Source organism: Episyrphus balteatus, chromosome 3 (assembly GCF_945859705.1).
Source record: "Episyrphus balteatus chromosome 3, idEpiBalt1.1, whole genome shotgun sequence".
In the NCBI taxonomy this organism is placed as follows: Eukaryota; Metazoa; Arthropoda; class Insecta; order Diptera; family Syrphidae; genus Episyrphus; species Episyrphus balteatus.
This window is the reverse complement of record NC_079136.1, coordinates 10876477-10893455: the sequence shown is the minus strand read 5'-3', so window position 1 is coordinate 10893455 and position 16979 is coordinate 10876477. Positions and strand designations below refer to the sequence as shown.

General features: G+C 29.4%; 1 protein-coding gene and 1 non-coding gene across 4 annotated transcripts in view; both read left to right on the top strand.

The window, feature by feature from the left end:
• Positions 1 to 16979, top strand: part of LOC129917148 (uncharacterized) — a 131662-nt gene that overhangs the window by 101998 nt on the left and 12685 nt on the right. For 2 of the 3 annotated variants that reach the window (XM_055997526.1, XM_055997525.1), the window contains exons 22-24: positions 7658 to 7795; positions 8207 to 8466; positions 12901 to 13081. In XM_055997526.1, the coding sequence (XP_055853501.1) occupies positions 7658 to 7795; positions 8207 to 8466; positions 12901 to 13081 (579 nt within the window). Of the gene's footprint in view, positions 1 to 7657; positions 7796 to 8206; positions 8467 to 12900; positions 13082 to 16979 lie in introns of those variants that run through there. The other variant, XM_055997527.1, reaches the window with a different exon arrangement.
• On the top strand, positions 4996 to 5068 carry Trnaf-gaa (transfer RNA phenylalanine (anticodon GAA)). Its single transcript has one exon. It is a non-coding gene; the product is annotated as a tRNA-Phe (tRNA).

Sequence of the window (16979 nt, the reverse complement as noted above, 5' to 3'; positions counted from 1 at the left end):
TAAATACATACCTACTAAACATATTTTTAATTGGATGCAACTAACTTCTTTATTACAAAAAAACACTTGAAAAGTACATATTTTTATTCACTGATTTGCACTTTACACATGCTCTTGAAACAATGAGTTTATTTCAGAATCACGACTCTCTTACTGATAATAAAAACCGGTTTATTATAAAAAAATAGACATAGTTTTACTATAGTTTTTTTCTTTTTGACATTTGGTGCAATATAACGGAAATAAATCGATATGAAACCGATAAACCATATATGGGTTAGTATGCGGTAGAGGGTTATGAATGTTTTTACTTGCTCTATAGGGCAAGTATTGGTTTCGTGTAGAAAAAAAAATTCGAGGTTTTAATCAAAACCAACATTACGGTTTTAAAAAATTCAAAAATATAGCCAGGCTTCTAACTAGATGAACTGTACAGCACCTACAGCAACCTATACAACCTCTTAAAGGTAACATGTCAAAAGTAGGCCATTTAGTGATGATCTACGAAGCGCTGCACCGCGGAGTTACTTCAGCATCATTTTTGATTCACGTGCATTCATCAAAAAAGTTAATAGGTTATAAAGTGGGAAATACGACCTTTCCAAAATGGTATCATTCATCCGCGTCCACCCCCGTCCCTGCTGGCTATCACTGTTTGTTTTGAGCCTTTTTACACACAATTTATATGAAAAACGCACTTTGAGTTATAAAAATAACAATCCTTAGTGTACTTATGTGACAAAAACTTATAACCGAAAGAAAAATGTTTTTATGTACCTACTACTTACTTGCCATGAGACTAAAAAATAATGTCAAAAGAAAAGATCATACAAATCAGGCTGTTTTGAACTTTTTCCATACTTTGCACTGAATCAACGCACTATGCGTCCGTCGGTCTGTGCGTGTGTGCATCTGTGCGTCCATTTGTACATTGAGCAAGGGTCTAAACGGATCGATGGATTTGCTTGAAACTTGGTACGTAATTCCCTAGACCCGTTTTTTTTAATTTTTTTAATATCTCCTTTTTAACGCATATCTCCCATAGAGGAAGGTGGCCTAAAATGGCCCCCCTAAGGGAAATGTCCCATATCTCGAAAAAAAGTAACATTCAAACTTAAATGCTTTATACTTTTAAAAGTTTAATATATTACTCTCACATTTTTTTGCTTTGCGAGTTGAAAAAATTCCAAAAAGTATTTAAATTTTTTAATTTTCATACGTCTACAAATTTCACTGATCAAATTTACCCGGGTAAAATGGCACACTGTACAAATGAGGCGCTCAGCGCCAAAACGGCCTAACCCCAGAAATTTCGTTTTGAGAAAAACGAGTTTAAAGAAAATCATATTTTCAGGGTTTCTTTTTTGTTGGCCTGTAAAAGTTATAAAAAAATATTATTTAATTCTTAGTTTGTAATTTTTTTTAGTTAGGTGTGTTGGCTATACTTTTGGGCTAAGGTCTGATATTTTTTTTTATTCCGAAACTACATTTGTTATAAATGATTTAGGCAATTTTGTCGCCGAAGCCAAAATGGCGTCCACTAGAGTGACAAAAGTTTTTGGCTCTAATTTTAACTCTATTTAATATAATTTAATGGGAATGTATTTTTATACACTCCTGCTCAAATTTAACGCACATCGTATTTGTTTTACAGAAAAGTCTTATTATTACTTAATGTCACAGTATCATGGTTATTTTCTCAAATGAGATAGGAGTGATCTTAAATTGAAGGTATGCAATAAAATGTTTTTAGGGAAGATTTGGAGAGATATTCGCTGAAGTCTTCTGTCAACCCGCGAACCTTTTAGAGAAGTTTAATGAGTTTGCATGAAGTAAAATCTGCTAAACAACACGTACGGAGTAAGCGAGCTCTCCTAGACATACGTTAAGTACCAAAAGATACTTGACTGATATTCCCGAACAGCATCCGGTTCCAATCACCCCTAGATTTGGTCCACAGTTTAGTCTGATGCATGATAATGCATGCTAGAGCGCTTTGAGAATATCTTCAAGATTTCAATATGCCGACTTTGGATTGACCACACAGAAATCCAGATTTGAATTCAATAGAACATGTCTTGGAAATATTGAAAAGATGCATTCGCGACCGAAATCCACCTCCAAGCAGTCTTGATCAATTGAAAACTACAGTGAAAGAAGTGTTACAACAAAACCTTTAAAAGCTAATTAGTGGAATGAACAGACGGCTCCAGGTTGTCAAATACGTTAGAGGAGACAATACCAAGTATTGCATAAAATTATTGGAAAGAACTGTCACTTGCTTCCTTTAAAAAAAATTTTTTTCTTAAAAAACAAAAATTATTTTTATATCAGTTTTCTGACCTAAAATTGCTAAATTTGGTTCATCTTTTTTTTGATTGATAATACTGTTGCAGTTTAGCATTTTTTTGACTTACTAAAAAAAAAGCAAACACAAAAAAATACAACAAAGAATTTCAAAGCCATTTTGAATCAAATACAGGGGTTAAACTAAAGAAGAAAAAAGTGTGCGTTAATTTTGAGCAGGAGTGTATTATAAATTGTTTTATTGGGGTTCGATCTGTGTACTCAGTTTGATTTTTTTGAAAATGTGGGTTAGGCCGTTTTAGTTCTAAGCGCCTCAAATATACGTGATTTAAAATGAAAAATCGAGTCAAAGGGCTCCTTTTCCATTTTCTTGGAACAGGTGGTGCTTAATCCCCCCCCCCCCCCCCCCCAAAATTTCTGTGAGTCGTTCAAAACCCTGTTCCTGTTGGTTTCTCATCTCCTTACTGTAGTTTTTGGAACTTCGAAAAATTTGGATGCTTTTTTCCAGATTTTGGACAGAATCAAGGACTTTCCTCAGTTCAGGGCTTCCTCTCTGTAGATCGTTTATGTTAAGCAACCATTTTCACTATAAAATAAATTGCACGACTGGGGTCGCACGTACTTGCTCTTATGCTTAAAGTAACTATAATGTTAAAGCTTTTCATTCAAGAAATTTAAAATTTGATATTTTGAAGAAATTTCATAAGTAGTATAAAAAAATTAAATCTGTTTTTATAATTAATTAAACTCCGTTTTAAATTATCTTAAAAAAAATAAAAAAATATGCCATTTTATTTCTTGTATAAAAAGGTATTTTTAGAAAAAAATTTTCGAAAATTGTAGGAGCCGTTTTTTAAAAAAATTATTTTTTATATATACAAATTTTTTAACATTTTTCAAAAAAAAAGTTGGTATGCCATTTTGAAGAAATAATTAATTTACACATAAAAACTAAATTTCAAAATTTCAAAATTTTTCATTGATTCGTTTTCAAAAAATTGATTTTTCAAAAAAAAATTTTGAAATATTTTTAATGTTGTACGAGATATTCAGAAACGAAAAAAACCGTTCTATGACAGGTACCGTTAATAAAGGTACAAAAAATATTTTTTTTATTTAAAAAGTTGGCTATTATGTGTAATACTACACACAAAAATTTTAATCAAAATCGTTAGAGCCGTTTTTGAAAAAAATTAACTTTTCTATTTCCGTTATATGGCAGGTAACGTTAGTTTTGGTCATAAAAAAAAATTTCAATTTCCACTCTAGGGAATCACCAAAAACTGCTAACCACCAAGTTTGAAGAAAATCACTTCACTCGTTTAGGCTGCAGCTCCAGATAGAGACAGACACACAGACAGACAGACAGACAGACAGACAGACAGACAGAATTGCCGGACCCACTTTTTTGGCATTTTCCATCATCGTAATGTCATGTAAAATTGTTATCTCGAGTTCGATTTTTTTTACGAATCCTAAACTTGCCCTATAGTACCTATATCGCAAGTAAAAATGAAAATGTGAAAGTCAATATAAAATGCCATGTGAAAGTAAGTATGCCATTTTACCCGAGTACTAAGTAGGCCATTTTGCCCATTTTGGGTTTTTTGAATTTAAGTTTTATACCGAAAAATCTAAAAGCCTTCTAAGCCAACTTATTACATTAAATTATTAAGAAATACTTCATACATACGTATATTAACTTCTTTTTCCAAAATACAATGTTTTTTATACTTTTTTTGCAAAAAAAAAATTTAATAAAATTATAACGAGTGTACTTTGTGAGGTGGTTAGAGACAGTTTGACCTGTCGAATTTTAAATAATGGCTTGAAGTTGCTAAAACTTCGTTTATGTCGCGTTCATAAAACTTTCTAATTATGTTCGATTCTACGATTTCTAGCAAGGGGGCCATTTTACCTTGGGGTGCCATTTTAGGCCACTTTCCCCTATAACGTTTTCGAGGTATTGCAATTTTCTCGAAAACGGCTCTAACGATTTCGATTAAATTTTGTGTGCGCAATACTGTTATTGACTCTAACAATACTTCGTTTTTAGTTTTTCTCAAATAATTCGGAAAACGGAAATATGACATATTTTTTAAGTTCATATATTTCATCAAAGCATAAAGTAAATTTTATTGAAAATTTACAGGTATCAATTGTAAAATGTAAAAACAAAAATTTAAAAATAAGTTTTTGAAAAAAATTTTTTTAATTCATTTTTTAACTTTCGATTTTTTTTTTTTTATTTTTTTGTTCTCGATACTAAACAAAATCTTAAATTTCCAATAGATATTTAGGATAAATATTATTGTCATTTCAATTGTAATATCGAAAGCAAAATATCATATCTGCAAAAAAATTACAAAATATGTAACTTTTTTAATACAACCAGTTGGTCAGTTGAAAGAAATGACTCAAAAGACTGGTTAATAAAAATACTCCTGCTTTCTACTACGATGTTAAATTGATTTTCATTCAATAAAAAAAAACAAGAATTGGTATATTTTTATTTTCAGTTTGCAACCCCGAAATCCATACCACACACACAATTCCTAACAATTTTACTAATTTCTTTCTTATGATGTCATCATAATTATCTATTCACTTGATGAAAATGAAAAGTGTGTATAACTGATAAGAACTAGAATAGAATAAAACATTCATTCGTACATTGAATAAATATGTGCCGAAATAGCTCAGTTGGGAGAGCGTTAGACTGAAGATCTAAATGTCCCCGGTTCAATCCCGGGTTTCGGCAGTCGTTGTTCTTTTTTTTAATTTGTTTTTTTCCAAAGCAATAAATGGTTGATTAAAAAAAATGGAGTTGATATCACTGGTGGTTAAGCAAGGTACATATTTAATTATTAAGAAATTTAATAAAGGTATATCCATTCAAAAAAAATTTATCATTGTTGTGTTTCAGTAAATAAAAAATGATTATGATATTTTTTAATTTAAAATAGAATGAATTAAAACGAATACAAAAAACATAAAGCTCAATGTAAGAAGTGAAAGTGATGACTGGAATATAAATTTTTCCCAAAAAATATAATCAACAAAATTTTTAAAATCACTTATTTCTATAATTTCGGTAAACATTCTTCAGTACCATTTTTGGTGTTTGGATATACATAAATTGAAGAATACATTTTTTATACTCTGCCTGTTCTTTAACCATTAAATAATAGCTTCCGAATACTGAAGCATCAAATCTTATCAAATATTATTTTCTAATGTTTGAAAAATTTAATTTTCAAAATGTATTAAAGAAAAGAAAAGTTTCCAAAGATATAAAAAGATATAAAATACAAATTTAACGCCCTCAATTTTTTAGAGAAATGTTAAGAACACTTTTTGAAACGTGGGAAGCATACAAAGTCTTTATAAATCTAAACATGGTTTGCTAAAATTTATTTAATTTTTGGTGGTCAACTTTTGAATTAATTACTAAAGTGGTCAAAAAAATTTGGAGCATAGAAAAGAAAAAATTGAAAAAAAAAAAACAAAAAACATTATACTTTTGGCTGTAAAATTCCTAAGTTTAAACATTTTTCGAAAAACATTTTAAGAATCCACAACAAATCGAAAAAAAAAAACTTGAGAGGTGATAAGATGTTCTTTACAAATGCTATGGAAGAGATTGCCAGCATAATTTTAACATAGGAGAACTTTGCTTTGTACTTGCGATATAGGTACTATAAGACAGTTTTAGGTTATTCCCTTTAGGGGAATTAAAATTTTTGTTTTATGACCAAAACTAACGGTATACCTGCCATATAACAGAAATAGAAAAGTTATTTTTTTTCAAAAACAGCTCTAACGATTTTGATTAAAATTTTTGTGTGTAGATAGTATTACAAATAAGAGCCAACTTTTGAAACAAAAAAAAAATAATTTTTTGTACCGTTATTAACGTTTTTTTTTTTTTTTGGTTTCTGAATATCTCGTAACTCATTAACTCGATTTCAACGAAATTTTCTTATACAAAAAGTTTAGGTAAAATTAATATTAAAATTTTAGAAAATTGTAAAAAAACGCAATTTTGGAAATTTTAAAAAGTATTTCAATTTTTTTTTTTTTCGAAAAATCAATTTTTTGAAAACGGCTTGGTAAAAAATCTTGAAGTATCGTTTTAATGTGTAGCCAAATTAATTATTTCTTCGAAATGGCATACCATATTTTTTTTTTAATGTTAGAAAATTTGTTTAAAAAATTATTTTTTTAAAAAAACGGCTCAAACGATTTTCTATTCGATTCTAAAACGATTTTTATGAAATTTTGTGGGTTCATCGGTTAAGTCTAAGAATCGGCCAGCAACTATTTTCGTAGGTACTCCAATTTTTTTTTTTTTTTTGAACGATTTTTTCAAGTCCTGGCTTTATATTGTTTTCAAGGGGTTCAAAAAAGTTAGTTTTCCATCTCATATGAATAGCCTAAGTTCGTAATATTTCATATTCTAAATGTAGAAACTTTAAGCCTACAAACATCAATCTTGATAATGCGATCAATAGAACTCAAAAAACACGTTCTTTTATTTATTAAGACCTGTATTTTGATGTTGTGACCCGATTTTTTTTTTTTGGAAAAGATTGACACACTCTAAAATTGGAAGTAAATAGCAGAAGAGGCGTAACGAAGTCCGTCGGGTCAGCTAGTATTCAATGAAAAGCTTTAACATTAAAGTTACTTTTGCCATAAGTACGTGCGACTCCAGTCGTGTATTTTATTTTTAACAGTCATGATTTTGTTGTGATTTCACTATTTTTTGCAAGGTATAAGATTCTATCAGAAATGCTCTATACCTAATATTTTAATGAAAGTTCAGTGAAAATGGTTAAAATTCTAAAATTCTACCAAGTTTCAAAATTGTATGATAATCAAAAGTACTCTAAAATAATTGTTACAAACTCAGTGAAATGGGCGATTTTTTTTCATTTGTATGCAATGCAACACAGGATCATTCGCTGTGCAAAATTTCAAGTTTCTATGATACCTGGAAGGAAGTGCTCGATAATTTTGATGATCTGTTAGTGAGTGAGTCAGTGAATCAGTCAGCCAGTTACGGTTTTTGCAATTTTTGAAGACCTATATCTCCGAAACTACTGTAGCTGAAATTTTGTGAGAAGTTTGTTTTGACCAGCTCAGTAAAAGTGACTGGGCACTACTATGTCTTTTGCTTGATACAGTCTTTAAATATGTTTAAAATGTTTAAACATAGTATAGAACCGTTGATTAAATACATTGATTAAGCAATATTTCTACTGAATTTATGATGTTTCTGACAAAATATTAGACATTTAATGCATTTAATCTAAGTTTTATAATTTTTATGTTTGCATCATTTCAGCACAATCACATTCTAGCCTTGCCGAATTTGGTGAAATTCTGTGAAATCTGCGATAGCCGTGACCAAATCAAATTGATCAGGAACAAAGCTCTAAAACTACAGGAAACAATACCAATGGACGATACAATAACTCATCAGGTCGGTACCCAATACGAAAATCTCATTCACATTCTTACATCGAAACATAAATATTCCCAAATGTAATCTGACAACTCATGACATTCACTAATGCCACCCATATACTTACTTCTCCGGTTTGTTGTATGTTCCCAATCCCTATCCCGTTCCTAGTCCCAATAACGATGTGTCGGTCCTTGTCCAAGTCCTTCCAATTCTACCGCACTGCCCACCCTATAACCACAATTGCATTTTCACAATTTCCAACTAATGCAACTGCATTTTCTAATTCTCTTATGTAATTCTCAATTCTCTCTATGTACTATTTCTCGGATACCGTTCGTTTCTCTCTCCGTCATGTCATGTCCGAATTCCGATTCCAATTCGATACGAAATCGTTGCAACTTTGGTGGCTGTTGCTGGATGCCACAGTATGTAATCTACTTATTGTGTAAGACCCAAGCGATGCTGATACCTTCGCCCAATGAGCTCTCGCATCTATGTGCCCTTGCAGCCGCCTACTTAAAGAGCTCTCATGTGTTCATTAGGAATGCCACCCTGTCGGGATTGTTGTGTCTGCTCGAGTGCTGCTTCAAAACGAACACAACAATGGGCAAACTAAGCGAAGAGCTATCGATGCTACGGGACTTGATTGTTGGCTACATAAATCGTCATGGCATTATCGAGGAAAGGTAAGTTCTAGTGGTTAACCGCATAGATTTGATATCTATGTATACATAAAAGATCTAAAGGTATATGAGATGTATGTATGTAATATGTTTGTTGATGTATTTATACATTCCGCATCTTATGATTGACTTCTGATTTATTTAACAAATTTCTTATCTATAGGGTAAATTAGGGCATTATGGCATACCTAAGCACAAACTCAAATAACTTTACTACGGACTACAGTTTTTACTTCAATCATTTTTTTTAAATTAAATTTCATAAATACGTAACATAAATAAATTCTTTAAGAATAAAAATTCAAGCTTTTTAACAAAAAATAAATTAAATTAAAAATAGTCCAAAAAAAAACCATATTGCCCTATGTATGGGCAATATGGCGAACCCCATTTACTTCGGAACCCTTTACTTTTTTTACGTATATTCAGCATTTCTGAAATATAATTGTGAATAAGTTTCATAAAATTAACATTAAATTGAGGTTATTTTTAAATTTAAAAAAATGCAGAGTTACTTTTGAAATTAGTTTTACATAAGGGCATTATGGTGCAGTCGGGTATAATATAGCGCCATAATGCCCTAATTACATCTGCGCCATATTGCAAAATATACACATATTCACAAAACTCCAAAAACTAAACACAATTCTTACTTCAGTTAAAATATAACAAGTGATATAACCAAACCAAAACTGTACTCTGCGTTTCACTCTTTACAACAAACACGTGCACTGTATACTTACCGAGATACACACAAACAAAAACAAAGCGATATTATATTGGAACCCAGAACCGGTATATTTTTTTTGTTTTCTTTTTTGTTTGGCATAAAAATAATAGCACTGACCTGCGATCGTCACAAGGCTAGTGTTCGACGAAGGCCAAAGTTTCTGCATTGGTTTTATTTAAATGCGAGTATTGGAAGTATGGTAGTTGAGAGGTGCGCCATAATGCCCGAAGTTACCCTATTTCTTGATTTTAAAAACTATTAAAATAACAATAACATTTGACGTTAGAAAAAGTGTAATTTGGTTTCTCTGTGCAAAATCTATCTGGTAAATATTTTTTTAATAAATTTTTTCGAATATTTTCTGAAATAAAAGTGTAGTTTTCTACATAGACTAAAATAAAACTAAAATTTTTTTTAATTCAAATTTTTTTCGAAATTTTTTTTAATCGAAAGAATAGGCTAATTTTTTAAAATTCAATTCGTCGAAAATAAAAAAATATATTTTGCTGAAAAAAAAAAAAAATTAAATAGACAATAAACAGAATAGTTTCAACAAAGTTTTGTTAAAAAAGTTTTGTTAACCCTCTGTAGGCACACCTCTTTTTTGTGACGTGGTAGGCACACGGGTGCGAATTTGGTTTATACTTTTTCATGTCGCTAGAACTTTTTTCGGTCACAATATTTTATAGAGAATCAAGTATGAAATTGATGTAGAATATTCCGAGGAATTCGAATATTGTATTAACAATTCCGAAAAAAAATTTTTCACCCTTATAAAGAGACTTCTTTGTGACCACTTTTTTGAAAAATCGTAATTTTTTTATTTTTGTCCTGCCAAATTCGCACCCATGTGCCGACAGAGGGTTAAAATCCAACTACTTTTATAAAAGATAAAAATAAAAAAAAATCGTATTTTTGCAATTCCAACTACTTTTATAAAAGATAAAAATTAAAAAAAATCGTATTTTTGCAATTTATCTGTCCCCTCTCATATAACATTATTTTAAATTACCTAATGGCTTTCGTAAAATCTTATGAAAATTCTTTATTGTTGAGCTCTTGAGTCATAAAATTGCATTTTCGATTTTTTAATTGAGATTATAATTTAAAATTAAAATCATAAAGCTCATCTCATTTTCTGAAAAACTACAACTTATGACCTTATTGCCGGGTGCCAAAAAAATCAATAGTTTCCTTTTAGTCTGTGATTCCTAAAGGGTTGTAACACTTTTAATTAAAAAAATGTATTTAAAATGAAAAAAAAATTTTTCGCAAATAAGAAAAAATAGGATTAACAAAATATATTTATTGCGACTGAAAATATTTTGCATTAAAAAAAATGTTATTGCAAATAAAAAATGTTCTCATTGAAAAATTTGACGAATATTAAAAAAAAAAAACTATTCAATGCACAAAATTTTGGATTGATTTTAATTTTTTTTTTAATTCAGAAATGTTTTTATTTGCAATAACAAATTGTTTTAAAAGCAAAATATTTTTTCGGTTGCAATAATATTTTTTATAACGCAAACTATTTTCAGTTGCAGCAAATAATTTTTTTTTTATTGCAAATATTTTTCATTTGCAATAAATATTGTTTTGAATGCAAATTTTTTTTTTTATTTGCAATAAATAATTTTATTTTTGTATGTATTACCTAAAAAAAATGTTTTTTTACAACACTGAGACCAGTGCCAATAATTTTTGAAAATAAAAAAATTATTAGCAGCGTATGGGTGGTGGGAAAATTTAGGATAAATGGTATAAGAAAGGGGAAAAATAAATTGCCCACAAAAAAATTGGGGGAAAGGGGGTGGGTGTGCGAAAAAGTGGGGTGGGTGTCAAAAATCATGTTTTTTTACGATTTCTGTCAAAATTAGACGTCCTATCGAAAAAAGTCAAATGCAAAAGTTGTAGGTAGTATAAATGTCTACAACTTTTACTCAAACAATTTTATTTCTATAACCTCAAAAATATTGAAAAAAATGCAAAAATACGATTTTTTTATTTTTTATTTTTATCTTTTAAAAAAATAGTTGGATTCTAACAAAACTTGGTTAAAAATTACTTTGTTATGTTTTTTGAGCAAAAAATTAATTTTTGGATTGTTGACGAATTTAATTTGAAAAAATAGCTTATTTTTCAATCAAAAAAGTTACCGAAAAATTTTTCGATTTTTGAAAAGTTAGGAATGCAATTATTTAGCTTAAAATTGTTTTTTAAAGATTGTGTGGAAAAACTATACTTTTGTTTTAGAAAATGTTGAGAAAAATTGAAAAAAAAAACTATTTTTAAGATTGATTTTTCCGTAAATGACAGTAATATTGGCGAGAAATAATTTTCCATAGAAACCAAATTATACTTTTCTAATGGTCATTGACCTTTTTAATTTGAATCAAGCACTACAATAGCTCTAACCTCAAAGTTTTTGAGATATTAAATTTTGAACGTCCCAAACACTATTTTTCTGATTTTTGGCATGGTAATAGGTCAAAAACGTGATGTGATAGAATTTTTCTGACTTCAGATTCGAGCTCAGAGCACAAAAAACCATTAGAAAAATATACTTTGATTTCTATAAAAAAACTTTTTGACTAGTGAATTCGAACAGGGCAGAAATAACAAAAAAACAAAATGGATCTAAGAACAACGATGACAAAAAATAATAATTCAATTTTAAAGTTCAAGTGGCCTCATCTCCAAAGCGTTAAGCCCATTGTCGTACCTCTGCTAAAGGCTTTGGAGTTGAGATCACTTGAACTTTAAAATTGAATTAACCTTATGATTGCTAAAATAAATTAACTTTTAAGGTTATTTCCTTACACAATATTTTATTAGAAAATAACTTTAGTGAAAATGCATCTATTCTTTGTACTATTGTAACAAAAAAACTCAAGTAACATGAGATACTAAATTTATGTAACGTGAATAACCCAAATATTTTCAAATTTTTCCTCGAAATATTGAATAAATATTGGTTTTCCTCACTTATTTTATTATTATTAAAAATAAGTTAAGATTCTGAATTCCAAATAAAATCCATATATTGTCTCAATCTTAAAACTAAGTAATCGATTAAATTAAAGTTAAGTTACGAAGAAAATTTTATTTTGTTTTTAGGCCAAAAAATATTTTATGAAACGCATTCAAAATATTTTATCACGTTTCTCAATTCAAAGACACGTAGTGTATTGTATTATGATTATACAACATTCTTTAAACTTGTTTAAAAAGAAAGAAAGTGATGCTTGAGAAGTTCCCTTAGAATTGGAACGATTAAATGTTGACCTCATCTCAATCCATTGCCTGCCACAAGTGATGGTCTTTGAATTTGATTGTGATTAGGAAATTCATTTAAGGAATCATTTACGGTTGATGTGCCGAATGTTTGTATACAGGTCTGGATGGGCCTCAAATGGGAATAGTAGACACAGCCAGTATCTATACATATTTGTGGCTTTCAATTCTGCCAATTTCTCGAATTATTTCCTTTTGTATTTATAGGATGTTTGGCAAATTTTCGGTAAGCAGCGATTTGTTTTCTAAGAATTTAAAGAAGGTTAAATGAAATTTAAATTGGGATTCATAAAGATTAAGCTATCTGTTATTTTAATGGTTTCTTTTTGAGTTCAAGGTTGATATGATTTGAATATATTTTGCTTTTAAAATGTATTTAATTTTTATTTATCTATTTTTTTTTTTTACAGCGCATCAATGCAATGTCAAAGTGACATTCACATGAAACTTGTGTGGGCACTTAATTTCAGTTTAATCGAATGGACATCAAAATTTGTAGTGCAGTGTCATTTGCTGTCAAATACAATTATTTGGGCAAATAAACATCTTAAAAGGATAACCAATCAGGACATCTACTTGTGTGTCATACATGTAAGTATTTCTCTGTTTGAATTCGTAAAGTTAGATACACCTCAGTCCTGCTAGACCAGTGCCGAAGCCTTCAAAAACATTAAAAATTAAAAAAAAAATCATAGTAGGATGAAACGAAAATTTTTGTTTATCATTAGAGTCATTCCATATGAAATCAACAAATATGGTGTGCGGCATGATTTTTAATTTTAATAAAAAAAATTGAGGACAATCTTTGAGGTACTAGAAACAATAAACCACCACTATTTATTTTTTTGACTGTTTAGTTTCTGACCAATACCCATCCGAAGTCGAAAATTCGATCAATTTCACACTGGTGCATAACGGTTGTAGCTTTTTACTTATAATAGGCATTGAAATGGTTGATACTTTTTTTGATAGGGTAGTGTATGTGTATTTCATGTAAAAATATAAAACTAATCCAGAGCAATTTGAAACAAAATGGTTGCCATCTGAAATATTCAAAATTTGTCTTCAATTTTACGATTTTTACCTGCGCCCTGCGTTAATACGGTTACAAATTCAGGATTAATTTTTTTTTTTTGAATTTAAGTATGAACCCTTGCAATACCACGAAATAATTATCAATGCCCTAGAATAATGTCTTCTAAGAAAAAACAAAATTTGAAAATGCATGTTTTTGAAAAATGCTCAACTTTGGACTCAAAAAAACCGATGTGGTTCCAAAAATTAAAATTTGATATTTTCAGTAAATATAGTATAAATCTTTGTGAATCGTGGTGACTAAGTGTCATTTTGTTATTTTCAGTTTTTTAGGTAATATGATTTTTTTAAAGTAGTACTTTACAAAATAAAATAAAATAGTTAATAGTCCAGTCAAAAAAGGGTTTAACCTTGAAATGAAATTTTGTTTACTCAATATCTTCGTTTTGCCATTCTATAACTTACCTCAAAAGTCTAGAAAAAACTCATGTCCCAAGCAGCGATTTTCAAGGGCAAATCGTGAAATGGAGATTTTCAAAACTAGCGATAATAGACAATGGTTTTATATACACATATGATACATGACTCCGAGGTATTTTTTAATGGTGATTCCAAAAAATCTAAAATCAAAGCAATCTGACGTCTTTCAAAAAAGTTATACTTCTTTTTCATCAGTCAACCCATATTATTTTTTTTAATCTGCACCTATTTTAGTTTAATCTGGAAAAGTAGGACTTGCGGACATGAGATTTTTGACATAAGTTATAGAATATCCAAACAAAGATAGAAACCAAAAAAATACCCTATTAGCACTTTTTCAAAGATAGTACAGGATGTTTTTTAGTGCATGTCCTAAAATGTTTGACTTTCTAAAAAAATAGAATTTTTTCATAGATGTATATGTTTTTTCATTGTATTGTTTTGATTCTTAATGATAATGGATATGTAAACCTTCATTCAAAATTTGGTTACCCTGCCATAGCTTTTAAAGGTTTTTAGGTAGTAAGTTTGCACCTGTTATAATAATATGTGTTGACAGATGAAAAAGAGGTATAACTTTTTTGAAAGACGTCAGATTGCTTTGATTTTAGATTTTTTGGAATCACCATTAAAAAATACCTCGGAGTCATGTATCATATGTGTATATAAAACCATTGTCTATTATCGCTAGTTTTGAAAATCTCCATTTCACGATTTGCCCTTGAAAATCGCTGCTTGGGACATGAGTTTTTTCTAGACTTTTGAGGTAAGTTATAGAATGGCAAAACGAAGATATTGAGTAAACAAAATTTCATTTCAAGGTTAAACCCTTTTTTGACTGGACTATTAACTATTTTATTTTATTTTGTAAAGTACTACTTTAAAAAAATCATATTACCTAAAAAACTGAAAATAACAAAATGACACTTAGTCACCACGATTCACAAAGATTTATATTATATTTACTGAAAATATCAAATTTTAATTTTTGGAACCACATCGGTTTTTTTGAGTCCAAAGTTGAGCATTTTTCAAAAACATGCATTTTCAAATTTTGTTTTTTCTTAGAAGACATTATTCTAGGGCATTGATAATTATTTCGTGGTATTGCAAGGGTTCATACTTAAATTCAAAAAAAAAAAATTAATCCTGAATTTGTAACCGTATTAACGCAGGGCGCAGGTAAAAATCGTAAAATTGAAGACAAATTTTGAATATTTCAGATGGCAACCATTTTGTTTCAAATTGCTCTGGATTAGTTTTATATTTTTACATGAAATACACATACACTACCCTATCAAAAAAAGTATCAACCATTTCAATGCCTATTATAAGTAAAAAGCTACAACCGTTATGCACCAGTGTGAAATTGATCGAATTTTCGACTTCGGATGGGTATTGGTCAGAAACTAAACAGTCAAAAAAATAAATAGTGGTGGTTTATTGTTTCTAGTACCTCAAAGATTGTCCTCAATTTTTATTTTTATTAAAATTAAAAATCATGCCGCACACATTTTGGCTCCAATTTGTTGATTTCATATGGAATGACTCATTATTTAAAATTTTGGCCTATTTATTAATATTTACACTTTAATTACTTACTGAAAAACCGTAAAATTTCATGTTGCATTTATAAATCGTATGGTTTTTGAGTAATAAATTTATAAATTTTAATAAATGATAAAAAAAATTGACGAATTCAAGCTTTTTTAATTTTTTTAATTTTCCGAGAAAATGTACTATAGTGTACTCATGTAAATTTTTTCTTTTACCATCTGAAAGTAGATATTTCAACGAACAAAATAAATACCCGACTTTTTGAAAAAAGCTGATATTTTGACAAGTGAATTTTCGATTGAAAATTAGGGTGTTTTTTTTTTTTTTTTTTTTTTTTTCTAATTTTTCACCTAAATTTTGAGGTTATATGAAAAAATTGTTTGTACAAAAGTTGTAGATCTTTTTCTTACCTACAACTTTGCTAGCTAAACCTCCAAAAAAATCTCATATCACTTGTATTATTTGTAGTAGTAACAATGTCGAGCTCACGCTGTCTTCCTCTCTTTTCATCTTTCTGAGAAGGTGATTGGCACAAATCTTATTCCAGTTCTGTTCGCTGGATAGCATCTTTTCGAAAAAGGCGTTGAAGTTGTCCGGTGAGCAATAGTTTACCGCACCGTCTTTTCGGTCTTCCACTCAGCCTAATTCCTGATCAGCCTTGCCGTCCATTGTCCTCTTTTTGCCGATCTCCAACACTCTTGCCACTTCTATTTCGTTAGCCTCTTCCGATGCCGCTTCCATCCCAAGGATCAAAGTCTACTTCCATTTCGCCTATTTTCGCCTACCTAAATGAAACATTTGTACCAAATTTCATTACGGCTACATTTGTGTCCCAGTTTTTGTGGTACATATTCCGAATTTTATTATTTCTTAAAAAAAAAACACCCTTTCACTTTAGAAACTTTTGTAGACTCTTTAGATTCTTTGTTCCTATAACTAACCAAACTTTTTCACCAAGTTTGAAAAATTAACAAAATTTATATCAGCTGTTATGATACTTTTCTCACACATAATTCAAAACCTTAAGAAAAAAACAATCATAACAAGAAAAAGCTAAAAAAAAATACCTTTTTTATTTTCTCATTATATTAATTTTTTTATTTTAAAAGCTTACAAAAAAATTATGCATTTTAAAAGCCAAGTACTTCTTCTTAAGAATAAAACCATTTTCAAATTTTTAAAATGAGCAAAAAGTATATAAATAATTTATTGAAAACAATCATTTTCATCAAAAAAAGCAAAGAAAACATGAATTTTTATCTTCTCACGTCATTAATTCCATTTTTTTCCCTAACAACCTATACAAAATTTTATACCATCTGAAAGCTTATTGTCAAGCTCAAAATACAGGGTGTCCCAAAAGTAATGGATCAAACGAAGTATGCTGATAGGGGATCTTAAGGGCTCTCAGAATTTG